Raw genomic sequence first — 19,294 nt, 5'->3', positions numbered from 1 at the left:
CTGTCATGGGCTCTTTAGAGGTACTATTGATTGGGAGCACAAAACTGTGACATGGAAAAGGCAGCGGATTTCAGAAAATGTAAAGACGTATTTTATTGGCATCATGGCTGCCGCATAAATTTTTAATTTCAAATATATATATATATATTCTTCGAATCTTAAAACTCTTTTGACTGGAACTATAATCTTTTTTCATGTTCTTCCAAAGGAGTTTGGAAACGAAAACGAATTGTCGTGTGAGATCATTGCTAAGTATTATCCAATGTATACATGTTTATAAAGGTCATTAGCGCTGAGCTGGAGGCATGAGACCATGCCTTATCAATAAAGATCCTGTGGTACCATTGCATTCAGCTCCTGGAAATGAACACTCCAAAACACGATTGGTGAAACTCAAAATCTTTAGCAACCACATTTATATATACATTGGAGCATGGGAAGTGATGATCAAAGGGGAGGAATTATTGCTGTATTGGCTTGCTGGCTTGTATGACTACTACAAAGACTCAATCTCAAAACCAGATTACATGCAAAATTATAATATGCCACCAAAACAAGCTTAGAAGGATAGATTGGTCTATGGTAAATCTTTTCTCCAGAAGTACCACCTATTCCAGCATAAAGTTCAACTACATAACTTGCAAAGTTTACAAGCATGGGTGAATAATGGCCTTTAATTATTGCTTATAGATCTAACTTGTTATTTGTTATGGAATTTGTATTAGTTTACGAAAATGAAATGGATTTTGGGCAAAATAATAAATAGATTAGCCATTGGAAAAGTGTAAAAACATTGGTAATGCAATCAATTTTGGGCAAAATAATAAATAGATCTCAAGGTTCTTACAGGGAAGCTATGCACAGGGCTTGGGCAGCTGAAGAGGTTAGGCTGGCTCCTCAACTATACAACATGGACCAGCTTCCTGGAGGATGGTTGCAAGTGAAGATAGAGTACCTAGGGGAGGACTGGCATCTGCTTCATGGGCACCAGCAGGCACAAGAGTTGTGGGCCGAGGTGCTCAAGATGCTAGACAAAGCACACAGAATCCCAGTCACGCCCTCAGGTGACATTGGGGTGCATGGAGACATTAGAGACGTGAACGTGATGGTGAGGGTCAGTTATCCCAGCAGGCAAGTTGAGGTCAAATTCATTGGCTTCGACTGGGCTGCTGTGGAGGGGGTTGGGCGATACCCGTCTTTCATGAACAAGGTTGACATCAAGTGGCCGGCAGGAGTGTCGGGTGGCGTGATGCTACAGAAGCATGACAAGGAACTCCTTGGCATGTCTCAAGCTGAGCAGCCTAAGGAACTTCTTCTTCCAGTGGAAGCGTCTTCCGAATCTGAAGAAGGGTGCCGCTTCGCTTTGTGAACATGAAGGCACGTGGAACAAGCCGAGCCAGCGGATCGGCTGTGGCTCTTGGCTCTTGGCTGCCGCCACCGGAATGCCATGGCCTGGAGCATCGATCACCGGCTACAACAAGTATGCGCTAGATTCCAGCACAAGAAAATGCAATGTGGATCGCCATCGCACTGCGAGCGGATGGAGCGTCAGGGAACATATTTTCCGGTACTCAGCTCGTATCACTCCAATCCAGCAGAATGTGGGTATAGAGGAAAGGGTTTCTTTCTTGGAGTGGACGCTCGATCGATCGCCGCATTATTTTCTGGGGTTTTAGATTGATCGGTAGTCTCCGCACGCCAGCCGAAATCCTGGTCACGGATTCTCCCTGATGGCTGTTTTTCCAACTGGCTCCAATTCTATCTCTTTTCTTGTTGTCTGTGTTTCCTGTGCTTCATGTCGGTTTTACTTAAGTTTTGGGGATAAGGATATAGCATATTCGATTTGTAGTTTACACTTTTAGACTTCCATATATTTAAGGGCAACAATCCTTAGGGTAAGTCGTAGGAATGGGTTTGATTTTGCTGTTTTATGACAATGATGTGCGCATCTTACATCTTGACATTGAAACAGAAACATGGACAGAATTGGAGCAAGTGCAACTAGAAGCAGATGAGCGTGTGGCTGCAATTCATGCTTCTGCAGGCGGTAATCTCCATGTCTTCGTAGTCAAGTTGGTTCCTGTACGGGGGATGCGGAAATATCCTCAAAAGTGCCCTCCAAATCCAGGACGGCCAGCCCTTTACAAAATGAACCTGAAAGATGATGGCCTCAAGTGGACAACAATCTCAACAGCTTTCATGAAGCCAGGTCAGCAGTATTATGCTACAGTTGATGAAGATACAATTCATGCCTTTGGAGTAAACAAGACTCAGGTATACTCAGCAAGTGAAGACAAGTGGGTAAAAATTGGACGTGTGGCTGGTTTAGATACATTAGGGATAATTACGAATGTGATCTCGAACGGGGCAGATCGTGTGATTGGGTTATATGAAAGTAGAGAATTGAGGTATTACAATGCGGGTCAAAATTCCTGGGCAGAGCTTTATGCTGACCTCCCTAAAGAGTTTAAGCACTATGGTGCAAAGATGACTATGGTTCAAGGGAAGGTGGTTGTTGTACAGTCTGGAAACCTTCGCTATTACAATGAGGAAGCTAAACAATGGGAAGAATTTGAGGAACTTCCAGGAGTTTTAGATCAAGAAAAATCGTGGATTTTTAGGTTGCAAGGGATGCGCTATGCTCCTGTGGTGTTTGCTACTAAGCGTTACTGTCACGGGCTCTTTAGAGGTACTATTGATTGGGAGCATAGAACTGTGACATGGAAGAGGCAGCGGATTCCAGAAAATGTAAGGACGTATTTTTGGGGCATCATGGCTGCCGCATAATTGTTTTATTATTTTGTTATTTCAATTATATATTCGAATTTTTGGTTTTTTGACTCTTTTGTCGGCGAGGACGAATGCATTTACGACTTTTTCATGTTTAAAAAAGGGAAAATGTAAGTGGATCACGACTCAAGCCAGGTGGCTGTATGCCATGTGGCTCTAACAAGATCTTATCTCATCTGTTAAGTACAAAGAAATGGTGCAAAGCCACCACATAAAGAGAGGAGCTATAGGTAGCATTGATCTCTCTCGAGAGCGTCGCCTGGACAATCCTAGAAATTTCTATCTGGGTGGCCACCACTTGGCAATAGATCCAATGGCTGCGTCACACCAAAAGGTGATCTTGAACGCCCAGGGACTGGATTTTCCCAGTTTGAATTGTACATGGGAATCCTAGAGGCAACGACTCCCAGAGTTATAGAGATTCACTTTGTTTTGATAAGAACTAGAAAATGAATCTTCGCTTCAAAGCTTCAAAGTGGTTATATCGACTTGCCAAGGTATTTGACAGACATCATTGAGCTGCCATCATTGAGCTTTACAAATTGGTGAAACTACAAATCTTTAATGGTCATCAACCATATGCAAAAGTGTCCACTCTCCCCTACGTTGTTTGCAATATACATTGGAGCGTTGGAAGTGATATTAAAGGAGAAGAATTATCGTATACTCGCTTCTATATGCTGACGACTTGCTGCTGGTTGCCCCGGATGCAGACACACTCGCGAGCTTCTGTGTGAAGGCAGGAGTGCAAGTATACTTGGGCAAAACGCAGATATTATCTTCCAGGATATGGTGAGCTTGTGGAAGAGACACAAGCTTGCAAATACCTAGGATACGTGCACAAACAAGGAACATGGACTGAAGGTGTCAAAGATCATGTGAAAGCCGCACAAAGTATATAATAGTTTCTAGTCAGACTGTCATAATAATACAGTCACAGATTGGAAGACTATTCTATAATGCTAAAGTGCCACCAGTTGCCCTTTATGCATGTGAAGTCACAGCTCCAGGACTACCCCGATATGTATTATCTGGGGTATGTTAGAAGCACTTCACACAAACTTCATCCAGCATGAACCACAGTGGAAGGAATTGCAAGAATGGATGGAACACCTGGGATTAGACCTGGAAGACGTTCTATCCAATAATTGGAACAACCAATATTGGACAGACCAAGCTATGCAACACTGGTTTGCCAGAAAGACAACAACTGCTACAAAATATGAGATTTATCTTGTTATAGTCATACAGATGCCGTGCACATCAACATTGCAGGCCATGTGTACTGCAGGAATATCACGCTGTGACCGAAAGCAAGTCGAGGATGTGTACCACGTCCTCTTTGGGCGAGATCAGGTGACACTGCTTAGCTCCAAAACTCTTGTTCTTCAAAGAGATGGAGAGGATCCGCGAAGAATATGAACACAAACTAGAAACTAGCGAACTAGCTATTGGATTATATCTTATATGTGATCACTGGTATTAGAAGAAGTTCACTTTTCATTAAACAATCACAGATTGATAGTGTGGTGTGATGCTTGAGCGTAGTCTCTATTGGTGTGGTGATACCAGCAGCACACTATATAAGCCTCTTATCTACACGAAGGCTTAAATAAATCAGCTGCAAAAGGATGAGAAGCATAGGACTTTCCCTCAATCTTAGTTATGGAAAGGAGATATTCAGATGTATTTCCCTTATTATGTGTGTATGATCTCAAAAAGCAAATGGTAAAAGCAATCGAAGTGAGTACCAACTCGGCTACTAGACCAACATGGCTGCACAAAGTTAGAACGCTCCGGAACATCAACTCGTCCGGCTTGACACCCTCGAGATTCATAAGCTGGAAGATTTCCACTGCTCGATCATAGTGCCCGTTCTGAGCATTGGTTGTCCAGGAAACCAAGGTGCACATCTTCATGCTCTCCAACATGGTGCTCAAGTTGAAAGTTGCGTGATCCAGCAGACACTGGTCTTGCGCAGGATCTCGTGAACGGCCTCGTCAAAATGGCAAATGCGACGATCCACGGTACTGGATTCTTCTCCGGGATTTGATCAAAGATGTTCTTCGTGAGGGCGACGAAGCCCTGGTGGCTGTCGTCATCGCCGTCCACGCACCACGTCTTGATCCGGCATGAAATCAAAGATCTCTCTCGCGCCCTCCAACGCTCCATACGTCTCCACTCCATTCGCAAAAGTAAAATACAGAAAAACCCCCCTCTGGTATTCACCGCTGTACTGGTGAAGGGGAACCGATGGAACATCCTGTCATTCTGGGCGTAGCACAGTGGTAGGACACGAGATCCTTGGCCGACATTTTGTCGACGGTCGATTTCGCTGCCACAATTTGCCCCTGGTGCGCGAGCGCCATTATCATCGAGTTCCATGGCGCTCTGAGAAGCAATCAAACATAGACTCTCAGTCACGGATACGGGATGCTGCCACAAGCGCGGTTCCAAGAGACGGAACTCCGTGTTCTTGGAAAGCTCAAGATGCCCGGACTGGGCATACAGTGTAATGAGTGAGTTCCAAGCAACCACCTCATGATGCGGCATAGAATCAAAGATCTTGTTTACCTGGCCGCGATTGGAGGTCCGGATGTAGGATTGTTCGACTGTGTTGCAGGACACAGGATTTCTCTGGGGCATTCAATCGAACAAGATTGACGCCGCGTCGATCGAATGCCTCGTGTGTTCTTGCTGCGCGCATTTGCCAGTGAAAGGGAATATTGCGCGATCCAAGAGCCAAACCCTAGGGATCGAAGAGCATTCCGTTCAGACAAAAGAATTTTGATTGGGTCTCTGGCTGTGGATTCGAACCTGTGATACATTTCTTTATTCTAGCCAGATATCCGGCCACCAGGTTCCCGTCCAAAGTGTACACTAATTGCTTCTTAACGTATACCGTACAGCAGCGCAAGCTTTTTTGTTTTGTAGGCACAAATTCTGAGCACGGTGCTCAGTTCGTTGCTGCTGTCAAGCTCAAGAAAGAAACCATTCTCTTCTCGATGGAATGGAACTCTCACTTGTGTTTTGGGACACGTTTTATTTAAAATCCCGAGGCCATGGCAAACAAAGTGGGTTGGATGGACTCTGCGTCTCAATCTGAGCAAGCAACTGATGCAAAAGCTACTTCTGAGAAGCAAAATATAAGTATGCTGCAACAAGAACCAGCAACATTCGTTTAAGGTAGTGTCCTGGAAGATGGCTTGTTTGAGCTCGAGTTTGATTTGATCCATGGTCCCATCTATTGTCAAAGCTGGAGGTCCATTGGTTTCAATTCTTTCAAATCCTGTACTCTAGCTCCAAGTTTGATGCCTTTTCCTAGCAATAATATATTGCTCCAAACCGTGAAAGTTTACTCAACAAGAAAAACTCCAGGGTTGCACCAGAAATCCAATAAACCAGGGAAGCTCTTAAAGAAAATCTTAGATTCAATATAAACAAGTCACACCTCATGGAATGGGTGGTGATCTTGGTAGTGAAGCTTGTCTTCAAACACTTGGTTTTGGGTGCCAAAACTATGGCCATGATGTGAGAGGCTTGATTGAGCTCAAACGAGAGCAAGCTTTCTCAAAAGTTTCCAAAGGGCAGATCAAAAGTATACCAGGTCCGGCGTGGAGTGACCACAATGCATGGAAAATCGATCTAGACAAGAGTATAAGCAAAATGAGCACAAGAAGAACCATACATACCGGAGAAAAGCAGTGCTTGTGCATGTAGTTTGAAAATGTCTAGCTTGGGAGACGCACGATGAGATCAACTCGACTCATAGAGCACACCCGGTAGCGGCAGACGCCCGGGTAAAGAGCCCCCTCGGTGGAATGCGATCGAAAGTGTGGAGCATTAGCTTATAATAGCAATGGCAGTGGTTTTCCATGGCATCGTTTTTGAGCATCACAAGTTTCACACAAACTAACTTCAATGCAAAAAATAAAATTATGGTACAACCCATAATATCCTTCTCAATATATTTATAAATTAAATTTTGTGATACAAAAGCTAATGAAGAGCATGTTTGCATCAATCTAAAAAACAAGCACAACAAAGTTTTGCTCAACAAATGATTATTAAACAATCCTCCATGAATCCATTTTTTATAATACAATGTGATTCACTTTATAATAAGTGCAATAAGAATCATCAATGATCGATATAATCCCAACATAAATTTAATAAAGATTCAATCACTTCAATATTGATCACTAACTCTTCCTCTTGCAAGACTAGTAATGTCCATGACTAAATCATTTCTCAATAAGAAGGTAAAGTTGAACTCAACTAAACAAATTTATCTAGAACATAATTAACTCAAACTTGCCACTTAACTCATTTGAAAGTCAATATAGTAACTAACTAGTAAGTGCATAAATGCTAACGATATAAAGCTACAACAAAATTATTAACACTATCTGCATCAAGATTAATGAAACTTAATATCAATCTTATGAAAAGGCATTTTATCTCTCTCTAATCTCAATGTCAATAATGTCAATATCAATGCACCACTTCAATGTTATCAACACCAAAATATAGTTAAAAGTAAGAGTGAATTACCATTCAACACTCTTTAGCAACCAAGCTAAACCAAAGTCAAAGATACCTTAAATTAATCCTTCAACAATACTTAGCTACAAATAATAAATACATTATCAATGAGTGAATCACTACGTCCAAGGCTTAATAAAATTTAACACCATAGACTAAATGCAATTAAATGTTATTAACAAAGTAAAATCAACATGCTAATATGGAAAAGCCATGTAAATTTATCAATACAATCATCTGCAATACCATTTGATAAAGCAAACCTAAACAATCACTCTTCAACTTGCCTTCACAAAACTTAAATATTAAATTCATGTCATCAAGTTGTATACTTGTTTAATATGAAGGTAATACCTTAAGTACAAGATATAGAAAGATGGACAAGCATAGTTAAAATGATTACTCAAATCCAACTCAACTACAATAAGCATACCAACACATCTAGCCAATAACTTTGAGCATGTCTTGAAAAGACTAACTTGCATAATTAACACTCATCAGAAACTAAAATGAAGACCATGGGATGAATTCATATATGTACACAACCTCATAATAAACAAAGTTACAATATAAGTACTAACACCTCAACCTCAAATAACTAAGTTAAACATCACCATCATTAACTAAGATATAAGTTTACCAAGACCAAATCAAGATCAATGAGAGCTCACTATTATCATAGTGTTTAATGACATGCAAGGTTACCACTAAGTATAATGCTTAATCAATTTGGTGGCTAAGGTTTAAGGTGAGAATGGGTCAATTGTGGCTGCTTTATGTGCCATTTGACTGAAAATTGCTCTAGTGAAAAACTAGAAGACACTAGGAAGATTGTACTTACAAGGTTTCACAAAGATTTAATAGTTGGGTTGTGAGATTTGTCTACTCAAGTAATATAGTTCAAGCAAATGAAATTCAATGTAAGTTCAAATGGCTGGCTCTCTTAGTTGATGCATTTGTTTCTAGATCATGTCGGTTAGAAGCTGAACTTAGTTATAGAGATTATGCCTTTAGAATTTCAGGAAGATCAAATGGTGGAGAAAGAAGATTTAAGTATTTGAGTCCTCAACTTGTTGCTTAGACTTGTCATTCATTACTCCATGGTTCTCTTTTTGGGGGTCTGGAGGCTTGCTTCATAGACAGTGGTGAGCTCAAGCAAGGTGAAAGAGATCCTCCTCATCCCTAAGACTTGTAAGATGATTCTTGCCAAGGATTAGGAGCTTGTAGTGATGGTGTCGTGTGTAACCTTGCTTCAAGTGTATCGGTCTTGAAGACTTTTCAAGGAGGTGGCTCTTCTTGTGAGCTTCTTCAAGGTTAGCAGTGGTGGAGGTGTGGAAACAAAGTTCCCCACGTGAGGACAATTCCATCACCAACACTTTGGCAAACCTTCAACTTCTCTACATCTTAGATCACGTTAGTGAGAAGCTAAACCTGGTTATAGAGATTATGCCTTTAGAATTTCAAGAAGATCAAATGGTGGAAGAAAGAGATCTAAATATTTGAGTCCTCGACTTGTTGCTTAGACTTGTAATTTGTTACTCCATAATTCTTTTTTTGGGGGATTGGAGGCTTGTTCCATGGACAATGGTGAGCTCAAGCAAGGTAAAGGAAATCCTCCTCATCCCTAAGACTTGTAAGGTGATTTTTGCCAAAGATTAAGAATTTGAAGTGATGGTGTCGTGTGTGACCTTGGTTCAAGTGTGTCGGTTTTGAGGACTTCTTGAGGAGGTGGTTCTTCTTGTGAGCTTCTTCAAGGTCAATAATGGTGGAGGTTTGGAAATAAAGCTCCTCACATGAGGAGGATTCTGTCACCAACACTTTGGCAAACTTTTAGCTTCTCTATGGCAAATGAGGGTGTTTAGTGATGATGAATAAGTTTGGGTGTTTTTGGCCCTAGCTATGAAGACACTCAAGATAAATGTCCATCCTACCAAAGAGTGGAAACATGAATTTGGCCCAAGTCCCTTCACAAGGATTTCAAGGTTTGTGACTCATGTACATATCTAGCAATGGCACAAGTGTATGGATGACCATACTTCAAAGGTACAAGTTTTGATAGAGACCTTTATCAAGGTTGTTAGTCAGAGTTGTCACTCGTTTTTGAAGAGATCCGAGCAAAGGCACCAACAAAAGCACTCAACACCGACAAGAGCAATATAATGGTATTGAGTCTCAATAGGGTCTAATCATCAATAGCTTACAGTTGGGGCAGATATGAAAGTGCATAAGAGGAAATCAAAGGAGAGCAATGTACCTCCATGGTTTCAAGGAATACACATGGTTTAATGTACTTTGGCTGAGAGACTCAATGAAGCAAAAGATGATGTAAGGCATGCCCTTTGAAGGAATCAAGAGAGGCAAGTATTCACGAGTGATTGTGAACACCAATGGATAGATGGTGTTTTGGATTCCACAATCACAATAGCATGGGCCATTAAACTTATAAGCAACTCTCCTCTCAAGATTGACCCCTTTCTCCTTTTGGGGATCAAAAAAAATAAGTTCATGAGCAATTCCCCTTTCAAGACTGACCTCTTAACACTTAGAGGTTTTCTAGAAGTACCTTCATGTGAAGACTACCTATTGCTCTTCATTGGTTTTGTGTATAACGAAACTTTCTATTATGGCTCTTTGCCGGTTTTGTGCCTTAACAAAACTCAGCCCAAAGTTGGTTTTTCTAGAGAATAAAAACCTCATTTAACTAAGCATAATGTTACAAAAGAAAGTCATAAGGATCACTTTTTTTAAAAAAGTGCAATGGCCACTTTTTTACATCAACTCCAAACTTTATTTAACTCAATTGCTTTAGCCCAAAAAGTTAATATCTCTTTTTTAAGTTGCATCATACAAACTATGTACTAAACTAAAGTAAGTTAGAACCCTTTCACTAATTTGTATTAACTTAAGAAAATAAAAATGTTTTTGGGATTAACAAATCAGCTATTAAAAAAGTGTAAGAATATTGGTTTTTCTCATCTAGGACATAAGTACACTCAAGGTTCTTATGGGAAGCTGTGCACAGGGCTTGGGCAGCTGAAGAGGTTAGGCTGGCTCCTCAGCTATAATATAGACCAGCTTCCTAGAGGATGGGTGCAAGTGAATTTGGAGTACCTAGGGGAGGACTGGTGTCCACTTCATGGGCACCCACAGGCACAAGACAAAGCACACGGAATCCCAGTCACAGGTGACATTGGGGTGCATGGAGATGTTAGAGATGTGAACGTGATGGTGAGGGTCAGTTATCCCAGCAGGCAAGTATAGGTCAAATTCATTGGCTTCGACTGGGCTGCTGTGGAGGGGGTTGGGTGATACCCGTATTTCATGAACAAGGTTGACATCAAGTGGCCAGCAAGAGTGGCCAGGTGATGCTACAGAAGCACGGCAAGGAGCTCCTTGGAATGTCTCAAGCTGAGCAGCCTAAGGAACTTCTTCTTCCAGTGGAAGCGTCTTCTGAATCTGAAGAAGGGTGCCGCTTCGCTTTGTGAACATGAAGGCACGTGGAACAAGCCGAGCCAGCGGATCGGCTGTGGCTCTTGGCTCTTGGCTGCCGCCACCGGAATGCCACGGCCTGGAGCTACAACAAGTATGCGCTAGATTCCAGTGCAAGAAAATGCAATGTGGATCGCCATCGTGCTGCGAGCAGATGGAGCGTCGGGGAGCATATTTTCCGGTACTCAGCTCGTCACTCCAATCCAGCAGAATGTGGGTATAGAGGGAAGGATTTCTTTCTTGGAGTGGACGCTCGATCGATTGCTACATTATTTCTTGGGGTTTTAAATTGATCGGTAGGCTCCACGCACCAGCCGAAATCCTGGTCACGGATTCTCCCTGTGTTTCCATGTCGGTTTTACTTAAGTTTTGGGGACAAGGATATTAGCATATTCGATTTATGTTTACCTTCCATATATTTAAGGGCAACAATCCTTAGGGTAAGTCGTAGGAATGGGTTTGATTTTGCTGTTTTATGACGATGATGTACGCATCTTACATCTTGATATTGAAACAGAAGCATGGACAGAATTGGAGCAAGTGCAGCTAGAAGCAGATGAGCGTGTGGCTGCAATTCATGCTTCTGCAGGGGGTAATCTCCATGTCTTCGTAGTCAAGTTGGTTCCTGTACGGGGGATGCGGAAATATCCTCAAAAGTGCCGTCCAAACCCAGGACGGCCAGCCCTTTACAAAATGAACCTGAAAGATGATGGCCTCAAGTGGACAACAATCTCAACAGCTTTCATGAAGCCTGGTCAGCAGTATTATGCTACAGTTGATGAAGATACAATTCATGCCTTTGGAGTAAACAAGACTCAGGTATACTCAGCAAGTGAAGACAAGTGGGTAAAAATTGGACGTGTGGCTGGTTTAGATACATTAGGGATAATTACGAATGTGATCTCAAACGGCGCAGATCGTGTGATTGGCTTGTATGAAAACAGAGAATTGAGGTATTACAATGCAGGTCAGAATTCCTGGGCAGAGCTTTATGCTGACCTCCCTAAAGAGTTTAAGCACTATGGTGCAACGATGACTATGGTTCAAGGGAAGGTGGTTGTTGTACAGTTTGGAAACCTTCGCTATTACAATGAGGAAGCTAAACAATGGGAAGAATTTGAGGAACTTCCAGGAGTTTTAGATCAAGAAAAATCGTGGATTTTTAGGTTGCAAGGGATGCGCTATGCTCCTATGGTGTTTGCTACTAAGCGTTACTGTCACGGGCTCTTTAGAGGTACTATTGATTGGGAGCATAAAACTGTGACATGGAAGAGGCAGCGGATTCCAGAAAATGTAAAGACGTATTTTTGGGGCATCATGGCTGCCGCATAATTGTTTTATGATTTTGTTATTTCAATTATATATTCGAATTTTAGTTTTTGACTCTCAGAGAACGAATGCATTTACGATCTTTTTCATGTTTAAAAAGGGGAAAATGTAAATTTTTGCTTTGATAAAGGTACAGGGAGGGCGTTCTGAGAATTAGGGTTAGGGTTAACGCAGGGGCCCGGGCATGGCGCTCGTCTCGAATGGCCTCGGTGTCGCGCTCCCGGCAGGCGATCATCACCCGGTGGCGCCACAGCAGCAGCAATCTCGTGATGAGGAGCCGCCGATGCCGCCGGCGCAGGTAGCAGCAGCAGGAGTAGCAGTAGAGCACACGGATTCTTCCGACCCTAGCGCCGGCACTGCCGCTCAAGATCAGGCAAGTGCCCCCAAGCTTCTCATCTCGGCCGCATTCAACCAGGACTATGGTTGTTTCGCGTGCGGCACAAACACAGGCTTCCGGATCTACAATTGCGATCCCTTCAAGGAGACGTTCCGGCGAGAGGTACCAAACGCAGGGATTGCGCTCGTAGAGATGCTCTTTAGGTGCAATATCCTCGCGATCGTGGGCGGTGGGCCGATCCCTCGCTACCCTCCGACCAAAGTCATGATCTGGGACGATCACCAGGGCCGCTGCATTGGGGAGCTTGCATTCAGGTCCGAGGTTAGAGGGGTGAAGCTCCGCAGGGACAGGATAGTCGTGATCCTGGAGCACAAGATCTACGTTTACAATTTCGTGGACTTGAAGCTACTTCACCAGATTGAGACGATCGCCAACGGCAAGGGACTGTGTGCATTGTCCCCGAGCTCCACGACGCCGATTCTTGCTTGTCCGGGACTCCACAAAGGGCAGGTTCGTGTGGAACACTACGGACTAAGAAAAACCAAGTTCATCCCGGCGCACGATTCCAATCTGGCTTGCTTCAGTCTCTCGCAGGATGGGAAGCTCCTTGCTACTGCCAGCACCAAGGGGACGCTCATCCGGATCTTTAACACTATGGATGGAACTCGTCTCCAAGAGGTAAGACGTTTTCTTTTGGTTCTTTGGATGGCTATTAACTTCGGCTTTTCACTTTTGCTTTCCCAGCTGCGGAGGGGAGCAGATAGAGCACAGATTTTCAGCATTGCCTTCTCGCCCAACGCTCAATGGCTTGCCGTTTCCAGTGACAAGGGTACCGTGCATGTTTTCAGACTTAAGGGTCCGTCGCCTTCTGACGAGTCGAGGCCGGCTGAAGCTCAAAGCATCGAGAGGAGTGGGAGTCAGGGATCGGGGTGTACAAGCCCGTTTGCCGGCTCGCCAACGCTCTCTCCCGGTGGAAATCCTGGCTCAACTCTTTCGTTTATGAAAGGTTTGTGTCAAGTTTTTTGATCGAGTTTCTCAGAGTTTTCTAACTGGGAAAGCTGGTTTTGCTTTGTCGCAGGTGTTCTACCAAAGTACTTCAGCTCGGAATGGTCGTTTGCGCAGTACAGGCTCCCAGAAGAGATTCATGCCACTGTCGCGTTTGGAGCACAGAAGAACTCGGTCCTCATTGTGGGACTAGACGGCAGGTACTGTTATGTTTTGCTGTTCTAGATTGCTGAGTGTTGTTTCTTTGTGCTCTAGCTTCTACAAATGTACCTTCGATTCAGCAAATGGCGGAGAGATGATGCAACAAGAGTACACCAAATTCATGCGAACAAACGAAGCCGATCAATGATCGCTTACGCTGGGGAAAGATTGGTGTATAGTAATCTCAATGTACAGGTGAGGGAGATCTATATAGCTAATCTATTGTATAACTCGAAAGAGAGGAAATATCTTATATCTTTCATTTAGCATAGCCCATACAATTTGGCTTGAAGCCAAACAGACTATTATCAGAATCCAAAAGAACCAAAATGTTCATCATATGAGCAAGACCAAGGATGTTGGTTTCTCCCTTCCTAATTGTAGAACACCAGAAATCACCCTGTCGATCAAATAAGTTGTGGGGTACTAATTCCATATGAACCCCGTTATCGAAATGATAAGCTAGTTTTGGAATGTCTTCAACCGGGCCACAATCGCAAGCTCTAAAGCACATCGCTTGGCTGATAACTTTCTTCCTTCCTGGTAGCAAGTTTTGAAATTTCTGGATGACGAGAGTGTAGATTGTTGGTGTTAGGCTTGTGAATGTAGAACCGGTATCAATCAGGAGGAGCTGTGGAGCGATTGCGATGTAATCACCATCGATAGTCAAGCCGACAATCGTCACAAAAAACATGTCTTTGTCTTCCTCTTGCTCGCTAAGAGGAACCGTCGCTAAACCATTCACTCGCCTTGCATCATCACCAAGAGTTGAAGTCCCAAATTCCTGCTCATCGTCATTCGCTATGGTTGAAAGTGATGTTTCGATCGGCATGCAAAATGAAAAGACATTCCCCCCTAGAGCATCTCTGAATTGGGAAATGAATGACGATGAACCCCTATTCATGCCAAGAACGCCCACCCCTGCTGTTAAACCCTGCTGAGATTGAGCAAAACCGAAATAGAAATGGTTTTGTGGGACAAAATCCTGGCCGGTACGAGCTCCTGGGAGGATTACAGAGTCTTCGATGATGATTCCTCTGGCATTGCCTCTGTCATAGGCTACATCAAACTTGCACCTATTTGCCGAATCACAATCACCACGAAATATATTCTTGCAGATTTGGGATTGGCAAGAGAGTGCTTGCTGGCGACGTTTGTAACTTCTTATCGGCACCCAGCAAATGTCTGATCCTGAATCAAAGTTCATGAGCTGGCTGTGCATGTTGGTCAAACTCCCGAATGTGATCACAGTCACGTAGCCCCCCACATCTTCATTAAAGTGCATAGAACTTATTCCTGTTGTATTGAACTTCCTAAGACTCCATAAAGGCAATTTAATCCCCTGGCTACTAGAAATCTCTAGAAAGAACACAAGAAGAATGAGAAAATGAGCCATTTGTTGAAAATCCAGCTAAACGTTCCAGTCTTGAGGCCCTTCTGCAGTCTCAAGATCCGAAGAGGAAGACCGAGATTTTGAAGAACTTGCTTGAACTTGTTTGAAGTTAATGGTTGGTTGATCACACCATTTATCTCCAGATCTCAAGATCCGAAGAGGAATATCACACCATTTAAATTTGTCCTAGAAGAAAAGTGAAATGTAAAATAAAAAACCCGTTCAATCATAAGTCGCAGCCACAGTGATTGTGGGCCGTACATGGGCACGGCAGTTCGACACGTGGAACAAGCCGAGCCGGCGGATGGGCCTGTGTTTGTTTGTGAGAAGAAGCTTTTGCCAAGGACTCCCCTCTAGGTAGCGGCTGGCAGGGGCGTCGACGGTATGGATAGGGTTCTTGGCTGCCGCCAATGATAGGGAATGCATGGCGGCCACGCCCTGGAGCATCGATCGCCAACACCAGGAGCAGGAATTCCAGCGCAAGAAAATGCCCGCTCCTTTGAGTTTCGATCGCCCTCCTAGGATGGCGCTGCGAGCGGAAATCGGCGGGATTTTCTTCGCGCGATGGTGATTCCAGCTCGTTTCTTGCGGCAGTCTAGGATTCTCGTGTCGGATATGGCGGTCCGCCGCCTCGCCGAGACGCTGTCGAGGAGCCTGGTGGATGATATCTACAAGTGTAGCAATATGAAGCAGACGGGCGTGAGTCTCAAGTATATGATGGATTTTGGAGCGAATCCCACCGAGAAGAGCTTGCTCCTCTCCTCCCAGTTCTTGCACAAGGAGCTCCCCGTGAGGCTTGCGCATCGCGTCATGGAGCTGGACAATCTTCCCTATGGTCTCTCAGAGAAAGCTCCCGTGCTAAAGGTATGGTCTCTAGTTTTCTTTGTTCTTCCTGGTTGATTGCTATAAAAAAATGATCTTATAACGTAAGCTTTCCAGGTGCGTGACTGGTATGTGGACTCGTTCAAAGACTTGCGGACGTTTCCGGAGATCCAAGACGCTGCTGACGAGATGAAATTCACAGACTTGATACACCAGATAAAAATTCGCCACAACAACGTAACCCCGACTGTTGCTATGGGAGTTCAAGAGCTCAAGGAAGAGCTGGGAAGGAGAGGGGGCTTGCTTGAGCTGCCGGAAATTCACCAGTTTCTTGACCGCTTTTATATGTCGAGAATTGGAATTCGTATGCTCATTGGTACGTGGTTCTCTCTTCTAGCTAGCACCTAGGATTTTGGCTGAGCTTTGAAAGGAAAACTTCTTTTTGCAGGCCAGCATGTTGCGTTGCATCAGCCAAACCCAGCACCCGGCTACATTGGATTGATTTCCACCCGGGTTTCCCCAGTTTTGATCGCGCAGAATGCCATTGACGACGCTCGATCGGCCTGCATGCGTACGTATGGAAGTGCTCCGGAAGTGCACGTCTATGGCGACCCAAACTTTGCATTCGCGTAAGTGCTCCTTCGGGTATGTTTGCATTCTTGCAAGCAGCTATCGCGTGGCTCTCAAGTTCTAACGTTCTGTCTCTCCTGCAGCTACGTTCCCACTCATCTCCATCAGATGTTGTTCGAGCTGCTGAAAAACTCCCTCCGTGCAGTGCAGGAGCGTTTCATGGATTCGGACCAAGAATCTCCTCCCATCAGGATCATCGTCGCCGATGGTGTCGAAGACGTCACCGTGAAGGTGATCTAAACATCTGGAAACCATTTCTGCATTGTTCTAATTCTTTCTTTCTAGATATCTGATGAAGGAGGTGGGATTCCCAGGAGCGGCCTCTCAAAGATCTGGACGTACCTCTACACCACCGCAAAGTCTCCGCTGGAAGAGAGCAGGCATATGCAAGAGACGCCGAATGTGATGGCTGGCTACGGCTATGGCCTCCCAATCAGTCGGCTGTACGCGAGGTACTTTGGAGGAGATTTGCAAGTCATATCGATGGAAGGCTACGGTAAGTGTTCCTCCGGTTTGATTTGAGTGCTCTAAGTCTTAGAATGCTGGATTGATTGCTTGGAAGTTTTTGCAAGCTCCGTTAGCTCTCAAGTTTGGGATGAGATTTGCAAGTTGGTTTCTGGAATAACCGGTAGCTCTTAAGTTTGGGATGAGATTTGCAAGCTAGTTTTTGGATAGATTTGCAAAGCTAGTTTCTAGATCATCCGTTAGCCCTTAAGTTTGGTGCTCTTAAAGCTAGTTTTTGGATCATCCGTGAGCTCTCCAGAGATTTCTAGCATCTGTGCTAAAGTTTTTCTTCTTTCTCGCAGGAACCGATGCCTATCTCCATCTCAACAGGCTTGGCAACGAGCAAGAACCATTGCCATGAGAAGAAAAAAATAAGGAGAAGAAAACGAGGCTCCATTTTATTCTTTGATGCGGACTTGAGACACGGAATTTGAGTGACTTGTGAAATGTTTTTGCTTTGTCGGACGTGAAACCCTCTGTCCAATCCGGCAGAACGTGGGTATAGAGCCTTTCTTCTCTTGTGTTCTTCCACAGGAGCTATGTCCCTCTCTTCGCGCTACCATCGAGCTATGGCTTTGGCGGTTAGGGTTTTGATGGAGCTGTGAGGTGGGTGGTCGATCGATCGGCTGCCGCTGGCGCTGCATTTCTCTTGCCGGATTTCTTGGGGGTTTTAGTGCTAGGTAGATCGATTTGTGGAGTGGATGGCCCTAGTCTCCGCGCCGCCAGAGCCGCCACTCACAGACCAGCCGAAATCCGCGATCAGGGTCACGGATTCTCCCAGCTTGCAGCAGCAGCCGCAGGAAAGATCCAAGCACGGGCTCCTATCGGTGGGATACAACCAGGATTATGGCTGCTTTGCTTGTGGCACCGAGACGGGCTTCCGGATCTACAACTGCGAGCCCTTCAAGGAGACGTTCCGGCGAGAGTTTAGCCACGGCGGCATCGCCATCGTGGAGATGCTCTTCCGCTGCAACATCCTCGCGCTCGTCGGCGGCGGTGCCAATCCAAAGTACCTCCCCAACAAGGTGATGATCTGGGACGACCACCAGAGCCGCTGCATCGGCGAGCTCTCCTTCCGGTCGGACGTTCGCGCGATTCGGCTGAGGAGGGACAGGGTGGTGGTGGTGCTCGAGCACAAGATCTACGTCTACAATTTCTCGGACCTCAAGCTCCTCCACCAGGTGGAGACGATTGGGAATCCAAGAGGGCTGTGCGCGCTGTCCCCGGCGTCCTCCAACTCGGTGGTGCTGGCCTGCCCGGGGCTCCACAAAGGCCAGGTTCGCGTGGAGCAGTATGGGCTGAGGAAGACCAAGTTTATCTCGGCCCACGACTCGCATCTCGCGTGCCTGGCGCTCACTTTCGATGGTCGGCTGCTCGCCACTGCGAGCATCAAGGGGACGCTCATTCGCGTTTACAACACTTTGGATGGAACACAGCTCCAGGAAGTAAGTTCTACTCTCTCGGTTTCTTGTTTTCTTCGTGTTTTGTTTTTCCCTTGTTTTGTTGTGGCTTGTGCTCCGAAGAAAATCCTTTTTTGCTGTTGGTTTTATGTGAGTTTTCTGCTCTCGCAGGTTCGCAGGGGAGCTGATCGTGCCGACATCTACAGCATTGCCTTCTCGACCACTGCGCAGTGGCTGGTGGTGTCGAGCGACAAAGGAACGATTCACGTCTTTAGCTTGAAAGTTCCGGCCGAGGCGGATGCCGCCGAGAGCACCACTGCTGTGGCTGCTGCTACTGCTAACCAGGATGCTGGAAGCCCCGAGAGCCCAATCAAATTCGCGTCGGGTAATCCAGGCTCCACTCTTTCTTTCATGAGAGGTATTTTTCTTGCATTCCAGCAGTGTTAGTTGTGTTTTTGTACACTCGCCTTTCGTACAGGGGTTCTTCCCAAGTATTTCAGCTCCGAGTGGTCTTTCGCGCAGTTTCGCCTGCCAGTCGAATCGCGCTCCATTGTTGCTTTCGGTCCCCAAAAGAACACTGTCCTCATCGTTTCATCCGAAGGAAGGCAAGCTTTTGTTTCTTTCTTTGCTTATACCACCTACATTACTTCTTATCGTTTGTTTTTGCGACACTGCCAGCTTCTATCGATGCTCTTTCGATCCCGTCAACGGCGGCGAGATGATCCAGCAAGAGTACGCAAAGTTTGTGTAGTTCTAAGCAACGTGTGTGTTCTTCCTGTACAGAAGTTTTAACTACGACGGTGTAAATATACTTCTATAGCATGAAAGCTATGAAGGTTTCCCGACTCA

General features: G+C 44.8%; 4 protein-coding genes across 4 annotated transcripts; 3 read left to right on the top strand and 1 right to left on the bottom strand.

The window, feature by feature from the left end:
- Positions 1-12,322: 12,322 nt before the first annotated feature.
- On the top strand, positions 12,323-14,037 carry LOC9653731 (autophagy-related protein 18d). Its single transcript, XM_002978532.2, has 4 exons — positions 12,323-13,168; positions 13,235-13,496; positions 13,569-13,695; positions 13,751-14,037. The coding sequence occupies exons 1-4, from the start codon at positions 12,338-12,340 to the stop codon at positions 13,842-13,844; spliced, it is 1,314 nt and encodes a 437-aa protein (XP_002978578.2). The 5' UTR covers positions 12,323-12,337; the 3' UTR covers positions 13,845-14,037.
- On the bottom strand, positions 13,956-15,092 carry LOC112349259 (aspartyl protease UND-like). The gene has a single exon (XM_024683334.1). It carries the CDS (start codon positions 15,090-15,092, stop codon positions 13,956-13,958), a length of 1,137 nt encoding a protein of 378 aa, XP_024539102.1.
- Positions 15,093-15,411: 319 nt separating this feature from the next.
- On the top strand, positions 15,412-17,589 carry LOC9653730 (pyruvate dehydrogenase (acetyl-transferring) kinase, mitochondrial). Its single transcript, XM_002978531.2, has 6 exons — positions 15,412-15,953; positions 16,029-16,287; positions 16,360-16,540; positions 16,625-16,772; positions 16,827-17,037; positions 17,348-17,589. Exons 1-6 carry the CDS (start codon positions 15,654-15,656, stop codon positions 17,404-17,406), a joined length of 1,158 nt encoding a protein of 385 aa, XP_002978577.2. The 5' UTR covers positions 15,412-15,653; the 3' UTR covers positions 17,407-17,589.
- Positions 17,590-17,717: 128 nt separating this feature from the next.
- LOC9653549 (autophagy-related protein 18d) lies at positions 17,718-19,294 on the top strand. The gene is made up of 4 exons (XM_024683445.1): positions 17,718-18,490; positions 18,617-18,863; positions 18,924-19,050; positions 19,124-19,294. The coding sequence occupies exons 1-4, from the start codon at positions 17,747-17,749 to the stop codon at positions 19,194-19,196; spliced, it is 1,191 nt and encodes a 396-aa protein (XP_024539213.1). The 5' UTR covers positions 17,718-17,746; the 3' UTR covers positions 19,197-19,294.

Source organism: Selaginella moellendorffii, unplaced genomic scaffold, assembly GCF_000143415.4.
Source record: "Selaginella moellendorffii unplaced genomic scaffold, v1.0 SELMOscaffold_37, whole genome shotgun sequence".
In the NCBI taxonomy this organism is placed as follows: Eukaryota; Viridiplantae; Streptophyta; class Lycopodiopsida; order Selaginellales; family Selaginellaceae; genus Selaginella; species Selaginella moellendorffii.
This window is presented reverse-complemented; position numbering and strand designations above follow the sequence as displayed.

Coding starts and splice junctions, on each gene's coding strand:
- LOC9653731 (XM_002978532.2), top strand. CDS start 12,338: ATGGCGCTCGTCTCGAATGGCCTCGGTGTCGCGCTCCCGGCAGGCGAT. Junction 13,169..13,234: donor ATGGAACTCGTCTCCAAGAG/GTAAGACGTTTT, acceptor TTGCTTTCCCAG/CTGCGGAGGGGAGCAGATAG. Junction 13,696..13,750: donor ATTGTGGGACTAGACGGCAG/GTACTGTTATGT, acceptor TTTGTGCTCTAG/CTTCTACAAATGTACCTTCG.
- LOC112349259 (XM_024683334.1), bottom strand. CDS start 15,092: ATGGCTCATTTTCTCATTCTTCTTGTGTTCTTTCTAGAGATTTCTAGT.
- LOC9653730 (XM_002978531.2), top strand. CDS start 15,654: ATGGTGATTCCAGCTCGTTTCTTGCGGCAGTCTAGGATTCTCGTGTCG. Junction 16,541..16,624: donor GACCCAAACTTTGCATTCGC/GTAAGTGCTCCT, acceptor TCTCTCCTGCAG/CTACGTTCCCACTCATCTCC. Junction 16,773..16,826: donor TCGAAGACGTCACCGTGAAG/GTGATCTAAACA, acceptor CTTTCTTTCTAG/ATATCTGATGAAGGAGGTGG.
- LOC9653549 (XM_024683445.1), top strand. CDS start 17,747: ATGGCCCTAGTCTCCGCGCCGCCAGAGCCGCCACTCACAGACCAGCCG. Junction 18,491..18,616: donor ATGGAACACAGCTCCAGGAA/GTAAGTTCTACT, acceptor CTGCTCTCGCAG/GTTCGCAGGGGAGCTGATCG. Junction 19,051..19,123: donor ATCGTTTCATCCGAAGGAAG/GCAAGCTTTTGT, acceptor CGACACTGCCAG/CTTCTATCGATGCTCTTTCG.